At 49.3% G+C, this 23,084-nt stretch overlaps 2 protein-coding genes across 2 annotated transcripts; both read left to right on the top strand.

The window, feature by feature from the left end:
* Positions 1 to 17,560: 17,560 nt before the first annotated feature.
* On the top strand, positions 17,561 to 19,470 carry EI90DRAFT_3148617 (uncharacterized protein; the record flags this gene model as incomplete). The annotated part of the gene is made up of 7 exons (XM_039065574.1): positions 17,561 to 17,623; positions 18,013 to 18,046; positions 18,127 to 18,636; positions 18,709 to 18,748; positions 18,812 to 18,952; positions 19,020 to 19,259; positions 19,311 to 19,470. The coding sequence occupies 7 exons, from the start codon at positions 17,561 to 17,563 to the stop codon at positions 19,468 to 19,470; spliced, it is 1,188 nt and encodes a 395-aa protein (XP_038907473.1).
* Positions 19,471 to 19,798: 328 nt separating this feature from the next.
* Positions 19,799 to 21,872, top strand: EI90DRAFT_3161847 (uncharacterized protein). Its single transcript, XM_039066277.1, has 3 exons — positions 19,799 to 21,032; positions 21,090 to 21,437; positions 21,493 to 21,872. The coding sequence occupies exons 1-2, from the start codon at positions 19,842 to 19,844 to the stop codon at positions 21,429 to 21,431; spliced, it is 1,533 nt and encodes a 510-aa protein (XP_038907472.1). The 5' UTR covers positions 19,799 to 19,841; the 3' UTR covers positions 21,432 to 21,437; positions 21,493 to 21,872.
* Positions 21,873 to 23,084: the final 1,212 nt, after the last annotated feature.

The following is a 23,084-nucleotide window of genomic DNA, read 5'->3' as shown; positions in this document are numbered from 1 at the left end:
ACCGTTTGGGACGACGCACTTGAAGTAGCTTGATATCTCGATCCACCTCACGAACGTGCATAGAGAGTGCCCAAGCGAGGAACACTGCACCGAGATCATTCAAAGCCGTGGTCAGAAGTGTAACTGTAGGACTGATGGGAACGTCGACACTCACCAGGCACAGCAGTAAATATCACATGAAAGTTTTTGGACCGTTTAGCGAAGGGGGGCAGTGGCCATCCGAATGCTTTCTTATTGAAATACAAAACAACCTCCAATGCGACGGTGAAACAGAAGCATAATACGATGATGGACACCATGACCTGCGTTCGCAGCTGCATCGGCTCCCATGGTTTTGACGGGGTTTGGCCGAGAGGATGGGTGGCGGTAGGGCGAGAAACACGACGTCGCTGGTGAATACGATCCGCGAAGGAGGAGGAAGTTGGCGTTGGGCCTTCTGTCAACGATGGAAGTGTCGACAAGTCCTTCTCGAGCAGATCGTTGCTGATAGGTCTCTTAGCCATGGCAGTCCCGGAATACTAGGGAATACTAGGAGGTGCGAATGTGCTTTGGATTTGTGAACCATTATATGGTGGTCCGGTGATGTCAACTGTGCGGATTCCCAACTCCGACGGCACTTGAACATCGTGCTTATTTGCAATTTCTTTCGCTTATGCCTTGGGAGGGAGTTCAAAATAGACCAATGGGAACTAGCCTAACCGGAAGATCCATTGCGAAATTAACAATGGTTTGCACGATAGCAAAGATAAGAGGAGATGTGGGTAAGCGAGAAATTTGAGGACCACAGAGTAGCGGGAATAGACAGCCGCCTTTCTTCCGCATTTCAACCCTCATCTGACGGAATGACGCACGGATAATTTGCGTCGGGTTCTTAAGAGGGGCGCGCACACCGCGTGACACCGGAGATTTCAATCGGCGATCCACTTTCAGACAGAAATAATGGAAATATTAGGACGCAATCACAACCGCATATATTTGCGGGGTGGGACATCCTTGGATATATGCACTTTAATCAGCTTGCACATGTGAGCGAAGAGGCGTTAAGGCAGTCAAACGACGCAGTGAGATTCCCAACGGGTGCGGACGCCGAATGCACAAACTAAAGCACATAGCTGAAACACAGACAGGCGATATGAAGCGCGCGCATTAGTCACCAGCGTCACTGCTGATATCGGACCTACCAGTTCAAATTAGCAGGGACGCGAAAGTGATAAGCGCTGGGGAGCAGAAGGACCTAGTCACGAGTTGTACAAAGGGGCAAGCCCCAAATTTTCTGTGGTGAGCGCCCCCAAAATCCCATTAGCGCTCTAAAACGCAGGATAACAGAGCACCACTCTCGTCGCATGATACCACCACGATTGGCCGTGTGGAGTGGGGCCACAAGCGGAGTGCTATATGGGCATGCTGGCAGGGAGGGCTCGGGATTAGGGTAGTTAGCATGTACCCAGGTTGGTTTGGGCCCGCTTAGAACGCCGCGCGTGATTAGAGGTCAACTTGGAACACACAATTTTGTATGGTAGCTGGGCATCGTTGGCAGTACATAAGAGTGGTTTTGCCTGTGCAACTTCGATGAAGACATATCAGCAGCCCTGCATCCACTCCTATCAGTGGCGTGGATGAGCAAACACCTTTGTTAGAACACCTGTTCCAAACTGGTGCATGTGGTCGAACATATACGAAATATCCTGAGATCGACAGACCCGATCAAGATCATGAGAAAGGATCCTGATCACACTTCCCGAAGGACCAGATTGCAAGCGAAATCTGTCTGATCGGAGGTACTGATTTCAAGATCGGCACGCATTCATAATGGGTCTACGCTGACCATAAACCAGATTGATGAGGGAATGTGGGCGTCCTGGGAACCAGGGGGGTGAGGAAGAAGTGCGAACTATGTTTAAGACATGAAAGGAGGTAAAGGCGAACAGTGCTCGTCGCGCACTATAAAAATTCAAATCAAATTTTAAGCGCCTAATTTTGCTTCACACCGCTTGTTGCACGTGCATGCCCACATGTGTAACAATATTGTTCAAAGTGTTGGAGAAGCATACAAAATGCGACAATACACGTGTACATTGGACGATGCGATTGACTGACACTGAAAATAGTACACAATATATATGTACAGTACAACAGACAAGTTACATGGCAGAACAGCAGCTTGACAAGATGCCAGAACGTACCCACCCCAACGGAAACCACCCAAAAAACCACGCTGGATCCAATTTATTCCTCTTTCCCCTCTGCATCGAGAAGCTGTATCTTTCCCGAAAACATTCTCTTCCATCTGTGCATCTCGACTTGATCGCCGGCCAACCTTGCTCCTCGGCTTGCGGTCACCAAATCGCTCCGCAACCATTTAGATTTGGTCCACACTATTGTCTTGAGCCCGTTAACAGCCTGACTGCTCATTTTTCCCTTCGGTGAAATAGCAGGAGCATCGGCTCCAGCATCGACCCTGGTATGTGCATTCGAAACCAGAGCCTGGACAAAGGGAAGTAGAGCTGGCAGTGGTCGAGGGAAGAGTAATGTGCGCAAAGGAGTGTCAGGAGTCGGGAGAAGTAGTAGTGGGGGGAGCGGGAAACACAAGTTCAATTGGGTGAGCTTGGGAAGGATGTGCAATATAGATTCAGAATTGTAGGCTGCTGGTGATGGACGATAGGAAGCATAATCAGGGGGTGGCCAGTCAGGGGGTAGGGTGAGAATGAGCGATTCAATAGTTTCTCCATGATTCGCAAGGAAGGTGGCTGATGGGGAAGGGGAAAATGGAGAAGGATACACTGTGATGGTGAGAAAACTTAATGATGGCAATTTCGACCGCATCAGTGAATAGAAGAATGGTGCCTGCGGTATCCCTATGATTGATAGTCTCCGTAGGTGAAGTAGAGATATGGGCTCCAATTTTAGCCCATGAGAATCGATGGCATCCAAAAAAGTCTCTTCATCTTGGATCAAGCCTGGTCCTATCACTTCCAGAACCTCCAAATTTGAGCACGCCCGAACGAGCGAGATCAGTGGGTCAGACTGAATGAGCCATTGGCTAGAAGGCATGGCTGCCGAATCAGGGCACACGAGTAGTTCTTTAAGAACCTTCAGCCTCAGCCCGCAGCCTTCGGCTAGAGCCGCCATCGCTCTGCGACTGAGGCATATTTTTGCATGCAGGGTTAACGAAGAGAGAAATGGGGTGAAGCGAAAGAGGTTGCTTAGAAGGGTATCAGCGTGTAGTTTGGTGGTGCGCGTGGTGAGTGAGTCAGCAAGGCCAGTGAAGTCTAGTGATTGAATCCATCGGCCCGGAGTCGAATAGGGTATTCGTCGTAAACTGTCCCACTGTTGATCAGAGGACTGAAGCACATCATGGAGAATCTGTAACGAAGCGAGGCTTCTGATTTTTATATGGGAGTACAATATTGGTGTGGCGAGAGTCTGCAACGAATAATATCAGTATCCAAGCGCAGGCGATATGGAGTAGAACGACACACCTTGAACGTTTTGCTCACGCAAGGGAGCTCCCTCCTGCATTTCTCATACCTCTCGTACTCCATCCGAGGTAGTGACGTCCTCTCATGCGTCAAGTCCATGGCAAAGTGCAAGCACCTTCGCCAGAGTTCAGCAGGGAGCTCAGCTTTCGGGGGAGGAGGGGGGAGCAAAGGCAAAAGAACAAGTCGGGCTCCCGAGCGTCGTGCAGGATTCAGATAAACAGCTCCGTCGTATAGAGGATCCGGACTTTGCTGTGGTTTGGCACCAAAGAAAGGAGCCCCTACTAAGGTAGCTATTGATGAGGTGTATGATTTAACTAGCTCAAACGTCATGAGTGCCATGGCATAAATGTAGTAGCGGTGTCCTTAGGCTACAAAGGAGAGTGGACAGGGTAAGCCACGAAACGGAACCATGCACGTGACTGTTTCCAAACGGGATCTCGGCGCCTTGCGATTGCCGCACAAATCGGCGGATCGTATCGCCCCTGTCGATCGTCGCAGGTCAACTGTACAACTACATGGAGGGTTTCCTCGCGTGGTGTGATCTCTATACCCCGCCAGGAGGGGAAATAATCTCCGGAAGTTGCGTGATCTGTCCTCCCATAGCCAGCTCCCTTTCGCACCGTGGGGACTACTCACGTTGGTGAGAGTGCGGCGTACTCTTGCCATTCTTGGTGTCTTGGCTCCTACGCTTGTGCGCTACTCAGAGCGCTACGCTTATAAGCATGAAAATTATTTACGTCTTCCCTCAGTTCACTGTACTAGTACTGAACTGAGGTAAAATACTTCTCTGCCAGTTGTTCAACGCTTGTATGCAACTCATGTACCCTAGTTTCGTATCGCTAGTATTCTAATACCTATTGCTCCGTGGGAGAACCTTTTTCAGAGGGGACATTGGGCGTCACCACTCCTTCACACGGATTGGGTTGCTAGGTCTATGCCTGCGATAACTTCAGAAAATTCAACGATATTGGTCACTGGAGCTAACGGTTATATTGGCTCCTGGGTGGTCGATTATCTTCTGCAAAGAGGATTTAGGGTACGAGCGGTGTTAGTCTCAATATCTTTTCAATCAGAAACGTCTCGAATACTCATCATCCTCGCCCTGCAGTGTCGTCTCACAATCAGCAGCGGAGGCTCAAGCGTATCACTTCGCTGACCATGAGTCCAGTCTCGAATATGTCATTATACCTGATATCACACTCGTGAGTTTCCCACCCAGGAGTCCCCAGCGAGGAGTCCCTCTCTTCCCCCAACTAAGCTGATTAATAGGATGGCGCTTGTGATGATGTAGTGCGAGGAATTGATGGAATAATTCACACGGCTGCGCCTGCTCACATCCTTGCAGATGACCCTCAAGGCATGAATGCACCGTGGGTCGGCAGTCTCCTCTGTACACTAACCTCGTAGGCCCGCAGAGATTATTGGCCCTGCTGTTAAAGCGGCAACCAGTCTTCTCCAAAGCGCCTTCAAGTTCGGGTGAGCTAATTGTTATGATTGACCATGTCATTCCACTCAAGGAGTGAGCAGACGTGACGTCAAGCGCGTGGTGTATACGTCCTCAGTCGGTGCACAGCCAAACCCAGTAATTTTAGGCAAAGAAATAGTCATTCAGGAGGTCTGTGTCTACCCTGAAACGTCCCGGGTTGGTTTCATTGCTGACACGGTATGGATTAGGATGACTGGAATGATGCAGTTGTGACCTTCGTTTACAAAAAGGGACGTCTGGCTTCTGGGATGACCAAGTACGTCGCGTCCAAGACCTTGGCGGAAAGGGCTGTTTGCCACTTTGTGGAGCACAATAGGCCAAATTTCGATGTAGTTAGGATTCTCCCTGCTACGGTGAGCGAATCCCCGCCTTGTTCAGAGAATTCCCCAGGTCGCTCACCCCGTCTTTTCAGTGCATTGGGGTTGGTAAAGATTATTTGTGGCCAGTCCTGAGTCTTATCATATCTCACTCCTGCAGCCAGTGCTACAGGTGATCCCGCCATTACTCCTACGAATGCACTTATTGACGTGACGAAGCTCCCCGACACCGTTGCTGCACTTTCCGGCTCTCCCATCCTGTTCATGGGATTGCTTACTGAAGACCCGAGCACCAATTCCTCATTCTTACCAGGGGGGAATGATTGGATTGATGTTCGTGATGCCGCACTTCTCCACGTCCTCTCTTTGCTCGCCGAGAAAGCGGGCGGGATGCGAGTCGTCGCTTCCAATGGTGCATTTCATGTTCATTGCAGTCCAATTCCTATCATTCTGACAATATATTCAACCGTTCAGGTCGCTTCATCGTTCAAGATATCTGTAGGCTCCTCCATTGAAGGTGTGAATGACCTCATGACACGATCTCCCCCTTCTCACATAGACGACACGCTCAATTCTCTCAATCCACCTCTGGAGAACATCCCTAAAGGGTCACGCAGTGTGGTTCCAAGCCAGAGGTCTCTCGTCATCCGGAGGGACGATCGGAGGCGGGACCTTTTCCCCGGAATCGAACTGAGGGATCCGAAGGAGTCCCTCGTCGAGTTAGTGAGGCAGTTTGAATCCAAGGGATGGATTTCGTAAAAAAATATAAGTACATATCGAGGTGAGAAAGTTGATGAAGTCATCTAGTGCGTGTTTGTGTGCATATTAGTATGAGCAAGTACGTCTGTACAGATCGCCAGCAAATGACTTGCGAATGGTTAACCGATTAACCCCGAGCGGGTGACCTCGCCGTGCTACGATATCTTGGAATTCACTGTCTCCAAGACGGAAATCCCATGAAGTGAATGTGGCAGTGAAGGCCTTTTTTTTCATCTTCCTGGCCCATGCAGGCCGAGCCAACTCGCACTCTCTGTACACTTGATGCACTACCAGCTGAGCTCTACCATGAAATATTGGCGCATACACCGAACTCCGAACTCCAGAGAACGACCGCGGCATTGAGACTTGCTTTGCCTCGTTCCCCCGTGCCCTCATACGAACTATTCTTGCATATCCAACTCACTTCGAGGGATCAAATACTAAAGTTGTGGAGAGTGTTATCGAAGCTCCAAGAAAGCGGTGGCATTTCTATTGCAAGCGGAACGCAGTCGTTAGCGCTTTATGCATGGGATCCGGACGCTGACGTTTTCATCAAGTACGTCTCTATTCTGGCGTATCGATAAGTATCAAGACCGTTTCACATATGACTTATGTCATCAAGCACGATGGAGCTATTTTCTCAGCTGAAGTACCTGCATCTCAATATTGGCACGACGTTCTCTCCCGAGCATCTGAACGACCTGTTCAAGAGGGCCCAGACAGCTCTAAAGCACATGTCACTGAGATTTAGACCTTAGTGAGGCCTCGGTGTTCCTTTGTAGTTGTTCGCTGCTTATCTTTACTGTCATTGCACAGCGTGGAGAAAGTCACTTACTACCAGTTTCTAAAGGTATCGCAATGATTGCAGCCTCTTTTGGCACAGGCTCTTCGTAATTACCCATCGCTAGGGTTCGTACAGCGACAGCATGATAGAAGAAATGTCAAAATGGCCTGCTTTGAATGACTTCAAGTATCTTTCTATACTCCAAGACCCTCTACCCACGGGAGCCTTTGCCCCCCAGACAAATTTCGCCCAACCTATCGTGTTTTTCAGCCTTGAGGTCATAAGGTTGCTTGCTGTCTCGTCTTTAGCCTCCACTCTCACCCACCTTCGGATACGAGTGCCTTCGCGACCCGTGGTTGCGCAGCTTTTAACACCAGGATCCTTCCCCAATGTTTCGGTACTCGATATTGGCACGACCGCTCTAGGAAATCCCCTCGTATCCTTGCCTAAACTCATGAATGCCATGCCCCGGGTGAAGCACTTGCTCCTGGATAGTTGCTGCCTCAGTCGCGAGGGATGGAAAGATCTTGGTAGAGGGCTAGCTATCGCAGGGCTTTCAAAGGCAACCGCACGTGAGAAAGCAGTGAAGGTTTGGGTGGAAGAGAATCAGCCTCGCACCGCTGACCATGAAACAGAAGATGCCCCGCGACCCGGCGCTTCCACGCCTCGGCGAGCTCGTAGAGGTCGAAGGGGCCTGGCTGCAGCAACATTCTCCATTCGAGCCCGGTCCCCTCCTCGGCAACCCTCTTCTCAAGCTGTGTCTTCTCAGTTGACCTCGAGCGATGCACAGATCTTACGCACTGGTTCGATCGAGAAAATACGGATACTTCCCCAACTCTCGACTCTCGAGTCTTTTTCGACGACCCTCTCCCCTCAACCAGATAGCATCAAGCGCGATGAATGGCAAGATGAATTCGCTTCGGGGTGGCTCTCTGGTGTAGCTACCATCAGTGCGGTATGGTCACGGCTTCAGGGGTCTTTCCGTGCAGGGAACGTGCGTTTGATGCGGTTTGATGAGAGCTACGTCCCAATAGGACTACGAGTGGATGAATCTCCCGCTGGCACTGCCGGGTTGTTAGACGTGGAAACAATCGATGGAGAATTCTGGGAGTGGAAGAGTTCGGTTCCCACGATTTGTTTTGGAACAAATCGTCTCCATTCCCGGGAGCATGGCATGGACTTAGGTATTGGATCGGGCCCTCATATTGAGGCCCCTTCCGGCCCTAAGAAATTGGCAACCTCCGATGCGCAAGAGGACGACCATGAGCCTGAGTGCGGGCATGCTCGATTTTGGGACTCATGGGATCTGTACGCCAGAATGGACAGAGACAGATAAAATCCCCCCCCACCAATTCGTTCTATGCATTATTGTAATTTACCTAATCGTGATTTGGTACTTCGTTGCCCCTCTGTTATTCCGGGATGTACATCTTGCCCCCCGACGCTGGGAGTATTCAAGTCGAAAGCAGGAGGCTACGGGCGATCCTGTGGAACGTTTAATAAGTGGGGACGTAGAGTCAGGTTCCTAGTTCAATCAGCATGGGCCGGTGTCATTCCGCATCGCAATCTTACTCCACAATCAGGAACCCCCCAGGACCAAGTGGGCCTCCTGCGGTGAGGGAAGTGATAGGGCCTTTAAATGTGCCGCCGCCAGAGGTGTACTCAAGGCAGTGAGAAATTGCTACCTCGATTTGATTGTGGAATCGTGGAATTATTTACTCCATGATCAAACTACTCCTATTGATGCTACTGTGCTTTAATCTGGTCGCTGCAGGGCGGTGCGGGGTGTTTCCTGTTGGGGCGGTGGTTTCTGCCTTCGGCGCGGTATCGGCGTTTTTCATTATGCACTCACCACCCCGTGTTGCAATCTGAACGATGAAACATAAGGATATTGTGGCCGAAATCGTTGAGACGTCAAATCCCACGAGTTGAATGCGACAGAATGGCTGGCGATTCGTGGGGGTTCCTAGTACGTCAGCTGCAACAAACATAAATCACAATCATGCTCATCAGCGATGATATGAAGAGCCCCTTCATTGTTGCAGAATTCTTCATGATGAAATTCGAGGTGACCCCCAAAGTTTCCAATCCCCCACTCCGCTTGTAAAGGTGTCCCGGGTTTGCAAAGCCTCATTTCTATCATCCCCATCATCCAAATCAGTAGCTGGCGTTCGTAAAACCATGGATTGAGTGCGAGTTGGATGAAATGAGTGCGTGCTTGACGGAGTGATTGAAAGGGAGTTCGTGAGACGTGTTTGAACGTTTGTTGGGCGGATCCTGTCTATGGTAGCTAGCGGAGTTAATTGTGAGTAGGTGGGATCGCTTCGTTGATTCTCAGGGCATCGCCCCCAAATTCGAGGACGATCTGAAAGCATCCAGGGATGGCGAACAGAACGTGTCGTTGGAGGTCCGCATCTGCGACCGGCCGCGCATCGCCTACAGAACCTTGCGAATAAGCGTACCTTGCCATGAATTAGACGGGCCCACCATGAACTGGTTGCAGAGGATTCAAAGAATATCCTGTATCGCTGGTCATCAGGAGATGATCGAATTCGGTAGTGAGTGCCGGTAAAGTAAAGGATTCTTCGGGTTCGGGGAGACCAGCTCCCATGCTTTGGGAGTCTAGGGATGGAGGAGGCTGGCTACTTGCACCGGTTATAGGTGAAGGGCCCTCTCCAGCTTCAGGTTCGTTTAGCGTCAGTACCGAAGATTAAAAAATCTCAGGAGTTGACTGACGGAAATTTCCTTGCTGAATTTGGGTGTTTGGTGTTTCGCCCGGAAACACGCAAAGCAGCCCACGCTGTGCGCATCGCGCGCATCTAAGTGTCTTAATCCCAGAAAAGCGCTCGACTCGCGGAGTTGACTTAAAAGCAGGCTTAGGAAAAGGGTAATGGTGCGGATTTGGCCGTGGAAACCCTAATTCATTGAGCAATTGGCCGACAACTACACCAAAGGAAGCAACATGAGTTCGTCACGTCGGGACTGAGAACGCACAAACGCATCCAGCGCAGGTATGGCTTCGCTCTCAACTAAAATTGTAGATGCATCAAAAAATTCAATCCTAGGGTGCGTATTTCGGGTGCTGTGATCTGCTTCAAAAGGTGCGCCACCATGAGGATGTTGTGGGTTTCTCGAAGATTAGGGAGATGAACCGGGGCCATGCCCATGTCCGGTCCTGAAAAGGTAGGATCAAAAATACCATAATGCATATGGAGGGTGTGCAGTTGAGGGCAACCCCGTATCATCGCCATCAAGATGACATCGTCCATGAAAATATCAAAGGCTGGACGTTCGTGACCTACTCCGAAAATGTGTGCCTTAGTATCACCCTGGCTCGGTGAGGCGAGGAAACTTTGTGTCTGTCAGAAATCGCCCAATGGCATCTCCCTGACAGGTTGACAATATTCAGGATCGAGAGATTAGTGAATCGGAGACTGTGTCTTATAGTTAGCTGCGCCATGCTGAATGAGGGAGTTGGCTCTCCAATTCCATGGAGATACACGTCACTCGGGAAGCGAACTCCTCGCTGACAATCCACGGTGGGATTATTCCAGCCGAACCACCAGACAAGGAAGGGTGGCTTGTATTTTCCGTGGCCTCGAAAGCTCGAAAGCGTTCAGGACTTCGCAGGTTCACCTCGATATTTGACGGAGAGGAGAGAATAAGTAAGTGGTTTCCGCGTAGGGAAAACCAGCAGTAGTTGCTCCGAAGCACCCAGATATCATCGGAAAAGACCACGCTGGAAAGGATAGATTTCGGGTGGGAGGGAAAATATGAAGGACAGCATATTTTGAAAGGCGCCGCGACGGCGTGCTATCTTCATGTTGAACTCCTGGAACTTCTGTGCAATAGCGCCCTTACGAGCCATTGGTTCATCCATTAGATGAAGTGATCCTTTGCGTGCTCTATCATCTTGGCGCGTATGGCTGAAGAGGCATCGCATCGACGACGCAAACATGTGAAGATTCAGTGCATCCAGGAGGACCAGTTCATTGATGATAGTGGGAGGGTCAGACATCCCTGGTGGAGGCCCAATCCCGTGGTACTACGTAATTGGTAGCTGCCACTCGAACGCGGAGATCTTCGAGCTCGGGTCCAGGTGCCCCAGCGAGGCAGTTTCAAGGCCAAAGATGTGGCATCTAGTCCATGATTGTCAGCGACATGAGTTACTTCTAGTTTCACGTCCATGAAGCGAGATCTGTCCATGGATACACCAGAGATCGATTAGTTTCGAACCCATACTCGAACCGAACCGCAAGAACCATTGAAGGATTGCATGTTGGATATTGCGCATACAATCATAAAATATCTTGTTCAGGGCTTTAGTCTAAGAGATCAGGGTCTTTGTGTCGGACCGAAAAAAAAAATCCAAGCATAATAGATAGCGATGGCCGTTCCAACAGTTCCGTTCCGAACCGAACCGGGACGGAACCGAAAATGCGGTGTTCAGATATTGCTTGTGTTCGTGCACTGGCCGAGCCGGCTCAAGGGTGTACGTTATAGCTGTGACGACAGCCCCGACTTGTGCCGAGACTTCTGAATTGAGGGTAAAAAACTAAACTAGCTTGTACATATAACCAAGGGGAGGGTAGCGCAGAACAGACACAGCAGGAGATGTGAAGGCATGGGAACTCTGAACCAATCAAAGAAAATTTGATGAACTCCTATTGCAAATAGGAGGCACCCCACACGCGCGTTGCCAAAACGTGCTGATCCCGAGACATGACAAAGCGTGAGGCATAGTCATTCAAAGCCCCAGCTTTGTGTGCCTTGGTCCCGCCATATCGGTAATTGATTACCGTTAGCACCGGCCTTTCCTAGGCAGGACCCAGCCTCTGTATAGGTCTTTCCATGAATATCGATAGCACATCCGTGTCAGCTATAACTCACACAATCTCAATCACGCGTATCAGCGATGATACGGACGACCCCAACATACTGCTCCAACGTTACGGAGTCATCCGTGATGAAATTGGAGGTAGCCTCCAAAGTTTCTAATCGGCCACCCCGCTCATGAAGGCGTTCTACCAGGGTCCGGAGTTGCGAGGCTTCATTTCCGTAACCGTTATCACCCAAACCAGCAACTGGTGTCCGTAAAACCAACCGTCTCAGTCCCAGAAAAGCACTCGACCCACGCGGTTGAGTCTTCGTTAAAAGCAGGCTTAGGAAGAGGGTCATTGTGTGGATTTGGCCACGGAACTCTAATTCGTTGAACGATTGGTGCACAATGCCCGACAACTAACCAGAGGATGCAGTGAGTCCATCACGCCCGAAAATTAGGGATCGAGAACTCACAAACGCATCCAGTGCAGATATGCCTTCAGCCACACCTAAAGATGCAGATGTATCCCGAAAAGGTGCAGACGTAATTCTGAGGGTGCGTATTTCGGGCGCTCTGATCCGCGTAAAAAGCTGGACCATTATGAAGATTTTAGAGAATGTAACGTGGATTTCTCGGAGATGAGGGAGATGAATTGGTGTCATGCTCATATCCGGTCTCACAAAGCCAGAATAATAACCATAACGCATGTGCAGGGTGTGCAGTTGAGGACAGCACCGCATCAGAGCCACCAAAGTGACATTGTCCATAAAGGCACCTTCCAGAACCAAAAATCTGATATTCATGATCTGCTCCAGAGGTGTGAATGTTAGTGTTACCCCAGAGAGGTGAAGTTTGGTGAGGCGAGGAAATCTCCTGTCTGATAGAAACTGGATCAGAGGCAACGGGAATCTCTCGTTGTCCGAATGGCCCGTGATCTTCAAGATTGAGAGCTTGGTGAACAGGGGACTGTTTCTTGTGATTAATGGTGCCCATAATGACTGAGTGAGGTCGTTGTCTAATTGCACACAGAGACGCGTCACCCGGGAGGCAAAATCTTCGCTGGCGATCCACGGGGGAATCTTTCGAACCCAATGAGGAGGCGAATTTGAACCTGAGAGAAGGATAACTTGTATTTTTCGTGGCTTTGACCGCTCGAAGTAAGCGTGACAACGTTTGGAGTCTCCCAGGTACATTGTGAAACCCGCCCAGAGCTCCGGAGATGAGAGAATAAGCAATTTCCACGCGGAGCAAACGAGCAACAGCCTCTCCGGCGGCACCCGACAACGACTGGCGAAGACAACTCTGGAAAGGATGTTGAGTAGGATTTCGGTTGGCAGAGAAAATATAGGCGATAGCGTATTTTGGAGGGCACTGTGGCGCCGGTTCATGTTCTGCTCAAACGCCTTGAACTTTAGCGCAATAGTGCCTACTCGGGTTATTTGCTCGTGCATTCGGTGAATACGATCCTTTTCGTGCTGTATCATCTCGGTGCGCCTGGATGGATGGTACTGAAGAAGAATGGGTGTAGCATTGACAAAGTTCGTAGATACGTAAAGATTTAGTGCATCTAGGAGCGCACCCAGCTCATTGATCATCGTAGGAAACTCAGACATCCCAGTTGGGGGCTCCATCTTCTGATGTTTAATGCTTTGGGTGGTGAACATTGAGTTCTTTGCACAAGAGTTCAATGCGACTCGAAACTTGGAAATCTCCGAGATCGAAAACTTGGCGGATTCATGTGCGGGCAGGCCCAAGCGACCGAGGTCCACAAGGTTGTGGAATTTATCAACAACATGGGTATCAATGATGTAAGTTACTTCTACTAGTCTCCAGTCCAACTCAAGTCCGTATAGCGAGATATGTCCATGAGTACACAAGATAGCGATGAGAGCCAGAATAGTAGTATAAGAATAACCGTGAACTGTGACTCAGACTCCTAACACCCAAACTTTCTTAACCTCCGCAGTAGCTTCAATGACAACCTCCTGACCAGGAACTTCGACAATGATGGATTTGGTGAGTTTCTTCTGGATAGTTAGCTCCGTTGGGCTCATCGAGTACCGTAGCCAGCTGGGTTCTTTGCCTGCCAGTTCCAGAGATCACGGCAAATCCTCTCGAGGTCAGATGAAGCCGAGAAGCCAAGTTCCGTCTTGGCTAGAGCTGGGTCGGCTGTCAGGGTTGGAGCGTCGCCGGCACTGTAAACTTGGTATTGAATATCAAACATGTGAGTGGTAGGGACTACCCACCGGGGGTTACCAAACTTTATCTTGTATGCGAAATTTGTGACTTCTTTCATTACGTCGACAACCTCCAGTACGGTTTTCCCATGTCCTGTGCCAAGGTTGTAAGCCTTGTAATTGACATTATTTCCCGCGACGTTTCCGAACGTCTTCTGGAGCGACCCATCTGAGAGAGCTTCTAGTGCCAGACGATGGCCTTCCGCCAAGTCGACAACATGAATGTAATCTCTGACGCAAGTGCCATCCCTTCTCAAGCCCACCCAGGTCTGATGTTAGTCCGTCGTGGCAATATCATTAGGGAACCTAGACACACCTGGTATTATATTTATTCCCGAACACATTTACAGGGCCTTCCACTTGTTCTGCAGCCATTTGGGCAAGAAGAGGCAGCAAATTTCCAGGAATTCCCACGGGGTGTTCGCCTATTTCACCCGATTCATATGCACCTGCGGGGCTATCCTCACAGAATCATTTCTCAGCTCGTTATTGACAACGAATTCGAAGGGAAATCGACCATCACTCACTTGAAATATCGTAACGATATTACGCGCCATTTCGGGTTCGCTAAAGAAGTCGTGCATATTGATAGGCTAAACACTCGGTGAATAGAGTTGTATGGAATAAGGTTGTACATACACTGGCATATATCCTTGATAATGGTTTCGGATATGGCCTTCGTACGTCCATAGACGCTTTTAGCTTTGAGAGCTGTAGTTTCAGGGGTGGGAATTTTTGGTGGAATACCGTACACTGCCGCGGAAGAAGAGTATACAAGTCTATGCAATTCGAATTCGTCCATGAGTTGTAAGAGAGTTATTGTAGCAGCAACGTTGACGCGATAATATTCTATAGGGACCTTTCCGGATTCCCCAACAGCTTTCAGTGCAGCGATATGGATAAGACCCCAGATGTTGCCTTTGCCGTAGGCTTCGAAGACTTCGCGAACCGCAAGCGAATTAGTGAGATCTACTTTGCGATCATCTATTATTACACTAAATTTATCTTCTTCTGACGCGTCCGCTGGCAGGGATTCGCGTGCAATTTTTGAAACACGTTCGAGAGACTCTGCGTGCGAGTTGGAATAGTTATCGATAGAAATGATTTTGAATTTTCTGGTAAGTAAAAGCGAGAGGATTACGTGAGACCCTAATTAGACGCGAAATAACGCGTCAGTGATTGCATGCGACGTGGAGGATAGTGTCAAATCAGGAATTGTGGCGGCGTACCTATATATCCGGCACCGCCGGTGACAATGATATTCTACCGATAGGATTGTGCTCTGTAGGGGCGTAGTTCTCCAGAAACCTGTCTCTCACCTGAAGAACCATGGAAGTGCCTGCTTATTTCGAGGATAAATTAGAATGCTTTTCCATTACAGAGTTGGCAGGGAATTCGGGGGGAATCACGTGGAACGATGTTTCACCGTGTTCCATGGGTGGGGCCGCGCAGAGAGAGGCCAGAAGACATGATTTCATCTCCTCAGATTATGCTGGCTTCGAATCCTCGGTGCGAACGAGCCTGTACACCCTGCTACATTTAGCAGACAGAGCGTGGTAAGCATTGCCTGTTGTGGAAATAAGCTCGCACTAATTTCGGCAGTCGCCGGCCAGATCGGTCACTTGGTTGCTACTGCATTCGTTGCGTCCGAACCGCAACTGCGCCACAGCTTCTAATCCCTTTCTCCCAATCGCCACAATCGAAAGGCTCTTTCCACAATGTCGGGTTGGATGTCATGGTTCACAGGACCAAAGGACACCAAGAGGCCTGCTCGAGAAGCTATCATCAAGCTGAGGCAGAACCTGCAGCTCCTTGAGAGAAAGGAGGAGCATCTGCAGAAGCAGATCGATGAACAGCATGCCAAGGCTAAAGCAAACGCTGTTACTAATCAGAACTGTCTGTGTGACGCGTTCCATGGTCTCCGATACCTGTGACTGATGGTGTATCCCAACGACCATAGTGGCGAAAGAGGCGCTGAAGCGGAAGAAAGTCCTACAGGCGGATCTCGACAGGCTCAGCGGGCAGAAATTCACACTCGAATCCCAGGTGCGCTGTCCAAACCATGCTTTGCATCCGTCGAGTCATTCAACTCCTGATACCTATTTCCGTCCACCCCGGCGGCTCCATAGGTGAACGCGCTCGAGAGCGCTAACATCAACCAGGAAGTGTTGGACGCTATGACGAGTGGTGCCAATGCACTCTCCAAGATCCATGGAAAGATGTACGCCCGCACCCTATTTTTTCCGTGCTGTAAACGCATCGTGTGACATTTCCGCAGGACAGTCGAACAAGTCGAAACGACAATGGATTCGATCCGAGAACAAATGGCCGTTACACAAGAAATTTCAAACGCTATTTCTACTCCCATGGTTGCAGGAATTGAGATAGATGATTTTGAGCTGGACAAAGAGTTAGAGGAGCTAGAACAGGAGGAGCTCAATACCCGATTAAAGGGTGCTGAACGCGTGCCGATACAACCTCCGGTTTCGCCAACAAGAGAGACTGCAGATAGTACGTATCTTTTAGCGGATTTGGGCCCAACCTTATTCACTTACCTCGTTTTCCACTCCTCAACAGAAGGGAAACGGCGAACAGAAGAGTCGGAAGAAGAGCGGGAGCTGCGGGAACTCCAAGCCTCGTTGGCTATGTGACGTTTCGGACAACTTTGCGATCCGATTCGGTACCACACTCACTTCTTTGGGATCAATTTTGCATGAACTACTTCTGCCACCCTTCTTTTTTTGATAATGACATTCCGTTAATAACTGTACATACCACTACATCGTACGGTTCTTACAGTATATCTCAGCACTCTAAGGAATGGGCACATGAAGTGCTTGCAAAGGTAGAAATATTGTGGAAGTGGTGGAATCACCAACGAGCTTGCGGATGCAAACGCCTTTGGTCACGAGTTTGAAACATACATCAATATCCACTTAATTACGGCGCCGGGCCGGCCCTTTCCTCAAGTTAGATGTCGTAAACACTACTAGTGCGCTTGGCGGCCGGCTTTCCTGTCAACAGTGAATATAAACAGCAACAAGCGCGGCATCGATCGTCCTTCCATGGCCCCGTCTACCTCATCCCCAACCCTCCTTCCTTAGCATCCATTAGGGGAGGGGGGAGCTATTTTCTCAATGATTCGTCTCTTCACTATATATGTGTTGCTTATATGCATGCAACATGCCGCATCAGCGGCGGAGCCTCCAAGGAATTTCAGTTAATTCACGACTTCCCAACTTACGGGATGATTCGTTTGTTCGTTGTTGATGATACATATACACCTCTCTGATCTGCGTTCCAGGGGACAGACTATTTTCATAACCGCCCTTGGTGAGAAGTTCACTCCATGGTTCTCGGATACCGAACGACGGCTTCAAGAGAGCGATCAATGGTATAACCAGCATAGAATCCTCGCGCAACTGGTTTCTCTATGGATTCCTGGGTGACGATCAATGATTGCAATTCCCAAAGGAAAAAGGGGTCAGGCGGAGGTGACGGAGTTGGAATATTGACCGCTTCAGGTATAACTGCGTTCTCCGCGCCAGGAAACTGAGTGAGTCCGTGAGGAGGGCTATCGGAATGAGGAGGTCTCCCATAGTTTGTTGCAAGATGGTTTCAAATATGAAATGATGCAAGCGGAGACAAATACCTCCTGCCTGTTATCATTCATGGGATGCTGGACGGGGTAAAGATACCCTTGCCTATCCTTGCTCGTTTAAGTGTGATATCAGTGATAGTAGGTCCGAGTCCGTCGAGGAAGCTGGCTACACTACTGGCTTGACTTGCCATGCCGTAGACCATACGGAGCGCGGGGCGGTAGGTGACTACACCAGTTGAGTGATTCCTATTTAGATACTGAGAGGCAGAGATGCTGCTGCTGTTGGCTCAGTGTTAGAATGCGCACGCGCACTTGAGATGTAAGGCATCCTATAGCAATCCAATTTTTGGAGGAATGCCCTTAGTGTAGCTGGCACATGTTGGAGCGGCTTGGTGGCTGCGCTGGTTTTGATTCCACTGAACAATTGGTCCCCTAACCTTGACTCAACGGGGCAATTAATCCTGCCAGCCACGGGGACCCATCTGATCATCAATCGGGCTATTTACAGAGCACAATCCTATCGGTAGAATGTCATTGTCACCGGCGGTGCCGGATATATAGGTACGCCGCCACAATTCCTGATTTGACACTATCCTCCACGTCGCATGCAATCACTGACGCGTTATTTCGCGTCTAATTAGGGTCTCACGTAATCCTCTCGCTTTTACTTACCAGAAAATTCAAAATCATTTCTATCGATAACTATTCCAACTCGCACGCAGAGTCTCTCGAACGTGTTTCAAAAATTGCACGCGAATCCCTGCCAGCGGACGCGTCAGAAGAAGATAAATTTAGTGTAATAATAGATGATCGCAAAGTAGATCTCACTAATTCGCTTGCGGTTCGCGAAGTCTTCGAAGCCTACGGCAAAGGCAACATCTGGGGTCTTATCCATATCGCTGCACTGAAAGCTGTTGGGGAATCCGGAACGGTCCCTATAGAATATTATCGCGTCAACGTTGCTGCTACAATAACTCTCTTACAACTCATGGACGAATTCGAATCGCATAGACTTGTATACTCTTCTTCCGCGGCAGTGTACGGTATTCCATCAAAAATTCCCACCCCTGAAACTACAGCTCTCAAAGCTAAAAGCGTCTATGGACGTACGAAGGCCATATCCGAAACCATTATCAAGGATATATGCCAGTGTATGTACAACCTTATTCCATACAACTCTATTCACCGAGTGTTTGGCCTATCAATATGCACGACTCCTTTAGCGAACCCGAAATGGCGCGTAATATCGTTACGATATTTCAAGTGAGTGATGGTCGATTTCCCTTCGAATTCGTTCTCAGCTGAGAAATGATTCTGTGAGAATAGCCCCGCAGGTGCATATAAATCGGGTCAAATAGGCGAACACCCCGTGGGAATTCCTGAAAATTTGCTGCCTCGTCTTGCCCAAATGGCTGCAGAACAAGTGGAAGGCCCTGTAAATGTGTTCGGGAATGAATATAATACCAGGTGTGTCTAGGTTCCCTAATGATATTGCCACGACGGACTAACATCAGACCTGGGTGGGCTTGAGAAGGGATGGCACTTGCGTCAGAGATTACATTCATGTTGTCGACTTGGCGGAAGGCCACCGTCTGGCACTAGAAGCTCTCTCGGATGGGTCGCTCCAGAAGACGTTCGGAAACGTCGCGGGAAATAATGTCAATTACAAGGCTTACAACCTTGGCACAGGACATGGGAAAACCGTACTGGAGGTTGTCAACGTAATGAAAGAAGTCACAAATTTCGCATACGAGATAAAGTTTGGTAACCCCCGGTGGGTAGTCCCTACCACTCACATGTTTGATATTCAATACCAAGTTTACAGTGCCGGCGACGCTCCAACCCTGACAGCCGACCCAGCTCTAGCCAAGACGGAACTTGGCTTCTCGGCTTCATCTGACCTCGAGAGGATTTGCCGTGATCTCTGGAACTGGCAGGCAAAGAACCCAGCTGGCTACGGTACTCAAAGAGCCCAACGGAGCTAACTATCCAGAAGAAACTCACCAAATCCATCATTGTCGAAGTTCCTGGTCAGGAGGTTGTCATTGAAGCTACTGCGGAGGTTAAGAAAGTTTGGGTGTTAGGAGTCTGAGTCACAGTTCACGGTTATTCTTATACTACTATTCTGGCTCTCATCGCTATCTTGTGTACTCATGGACATATCTCGCTATACGGACTTGAGTTGGACTGGAGACTAGTAGAAGTAACTTACATCATTGATACCCATGTTGTTGATAAATGCCACAACCTTGTGGACCTCGGTCGCTTGGGCCTGCCCGCACATGAATCCGCCAAGTTTTCGATCTCGGAGATTTCCAAGCTCCGAGTCGCATTGAACTCTTGTGCAAAGAACTCAATGTTCACCACCCAAAGCATTAAACATCAGAAGATGGAGCCCCCAACTGGGATGTCTGAGTTTCCTACGATGATCAATGAGCTGGGTGCGCTCCTAGATGCACTAAATCTTTACGTATCTACGAACTTTGTCAATGCTACACCCATTCTTCTTCAGTACCATCCATCCAGGCGCACCGAGATGATACAGCACGAAAAGGATCGTATTCACCGAATGCACGAGCAAATAACCCGAGTAGGCACTATTGCGCTGAAGTTCAAGGCGTTTGAGCAGAACATGAACCGGCGCCACAGTGCCCTCCAAAATACGCTATCGCCTGTATTTTCTCTGCCAACCGAAATCCTACTCAACATCCTTTCCAGAGTTGTCTTCGCCAGTCGTTGTCGGGTGCCGCCGGAGAGGCTGTTGCTCGTTTGCTCCGCGTGGAAATCGCTTATTCTCTCATCTCCGGAGCTCTGGGCGGGTTTCACAATGTACCTGGGAGCCTCCAAACGTTGTCACGCTTACTTCGAGCGGTCAAAGCCACGAAAAATACAAGTTATCCTTCTCTCAGGTTCAAATTCGCCTCCTCATTGGGTTCGAAAGATTCCCCCGTGGATCGCCAGCGAAGATTTTGCCTCCCGGGTGACGCGTCTCTGTGTGCAATTAGACAACGACCTCACTCAGTCATTATGGGCACCATTAATCACAAGAAACAGTCCCCTGTTCACCAAGCTCTCAATCTTGAAGATCACGGGCGATTCGAACAACGAGAGATTCCCGTTGCCTCTGATCCAGTTTCTATCAGACAGGAGATTTCCTCGCCTCACCAAACTTCACCTCTCTGGGGTAACACTAACATCCACACCTCTGGAGCAGATCATGAATATCAGATTTTTGGTTCTGGAAGGTGCCTTTATGGACAATGTCACTTTGGTGGCTCTGATGCGGTGCTGTCCTCAACTGCACACCCTGCACATGCGTTATGGTTATTATTCTGGCTTTGTGAGACCGGATATGAGCATGACACCAATTCATCTCCCTCATCTCCGAGAAATCCACGTTACATTCTCTAAAATCTTCATAATGGTCCAGCTTTTTACGCGGATCAGAGCGCCCGAAATACGCACCCTCAGAATTACGTCTGCACCTTTTCGGGATACATCTGCATCTTTAGGTGTGGCTGAAGGCATATCTGCACTGGATGCGTTTGTGAGTTCTCGATCCCTAATTTTCGGGCGTGATGGACTCACTGCATCCTCTGGTTAGTTGTCGGGCATTGTGCACCAATCGTTCAACGAATTAGAGTTCCGTGGCCAAATCCACACAATGACCCTCTTCCTAAGCCTGCTTTTAACGAAGACTCAACCGCGTGGGTCGAGTGCTTTTCTGGGACTGAGACGGTTGGTTTTACGGACACCAGTTGCTGGTTTGGGTGATAACGGTTACGGAAATGAAGCCTCGCAACTCCGGACCCTGGTAGAACGCCTTCATGAGCGGGGTGGCCGATTAGAAACTTTGGAGGCTACCTCCAATTTCATCACGGATGACTCCGTAACGTTGGAGCAGTATGTTGGGGTCGTCCGTATCATCGCTGATACGCGTGATTGAGATTGTGTGAGTTATAGCTGACACGGATGTGCTATCGATATTCATGGAAAGACCTATACAGAGGCTGGGTCCTGCCTAGGAAAGGCCGGTGCTAACGGTAATCAATTACCGATATGGCGGGACCAAGGCACACAAAGCTGGGGCTTTGAATGACTATGCCTCACGCTTTGTCATGTCTCGGGATCAGCACGTTTTGGCAACGCGCGTGTGGGGTGCCTCCTATTTGCAATAGGAGTTCATCAAATTTTCTTTGATTGGTTCAGAGTTCCCATGCCTTCACATCTCCTGCTGTGTCTGTTCTGCGCTACCCTCCCCTTGGTTATATGTACAAGCTAGTTTAGTTTTTTACCCTCAATTCAGAAGTCTCGGCACAAGTCGGGGCTGTCGTCACAGCTGTTGGAGATCAAGCACGAAATCATGTATTTACAATTATTTACTCCGAAAATATACCTTAGCGGTCTACTGTCATCTTGTCCGACCCCGGCCCTGGAACTGCCATAACCCTATATTTTCTATAACAGCTACAACGTACACCCTTGAGCCAGCTCGGCCAGTGCACGAACACAAGCAATATCTGAACACCGCATTTTCGGTTCCGTCCCGGTTCGGTTCGGAACGGAACTGTTGGAATGGCCATCGCTATCTATTATGCTTGGATTTTTTTTTTCGGTCCGACACAAAGACCCTGATCTCTTAGACTAAAGCCCTGAACAAGATATTTTATGATTGTATGCGCAATATCCAACATGCAACCCTTCAATGGTTCTTACGGTTCGGTTCGAGTATGGGTTCGAAACCAATCGATCTCTGGTGTATCCATGGACAGATCTCGCTTCATGGACATGAAACTAGAAGTAACTCATGTTGCTGACAATCATGGACTAGATGCCACATCTTTGGCCTTGAAACTGCCTCGCTGAGGCACCTGGACCCGAGCTTGAAGATCTCTGCATTCGAGTGGCAGCTACCAATTACGTAGTACCATGGGATTGGGCCTCCACCAGGGATGTCTGACCCTCCCACTATCATCAATGAACTGGTCCTCCTGGATGCACTGAATCTTCACATGTTTGCGTCGTCGATGTGATGCCTCTTCTTCAGCCATACGTGCCAAGATGATAGAGCACACAAAGGATCACTTCATCTAATGGATGAACCAATGGCTCGTAAGGGTGCTATTGCACAGAAGTTCCAGGAGTTCAACATGAAGATAGCACGCCATCACGGCGCCTTTCAAAATATGCTGGGATTAGGATCTTGAAAGGGATCTTGAGATGGCTCCTGATAGTGACTTTGAGGCAGAGATGGGAGTCCAGGAAGAGAGAGGGGTTCAAGATGCCCAGGGAGTGCATACATGCCATCATCAGCCCCACCTTGAGCTGGAGACCCAACAGGAGTCCTCTGGTGCTGTCTACGTGTCTCTTCAGGAGTTTGTGAGAGACGTTCAGAATGAAGTCTAGGGCCAGTAGAGTTTGGTGGAGTGATTTCTATACAGAAAAGTCATTCTTCATATCCTGCTGACAACAGAACACAACATACATGGTGTACTCCTAGGTGTTTCTAGGGCTTTGGACCCAACTTGAGACTGAACATTCAGTTCTTGAAGCCCAAGAGCAAGTTGTGTCCCAATAGATGGATTTCAGTTATGTTGGG

This window comes from Cantharellus anzutake, assembly GCF_015039405.1.
Source record: "Cantharellus anzutake strain C23 chromosome Unknown EI90scaffold_330, whole genome shotgun sequence".
In the NCBI taxonomy this organism is placed as follows: domain Eukaryota; kingdom Fungi; phylum Basidiomycota; class Agaricomycetes; order Cantharellales; family Hydnaceae; genus Cantharellus; species Cantharellus anzutake.
This window is presented reverse-complemented; position numbering and strand designations above follow the sequence as displayed.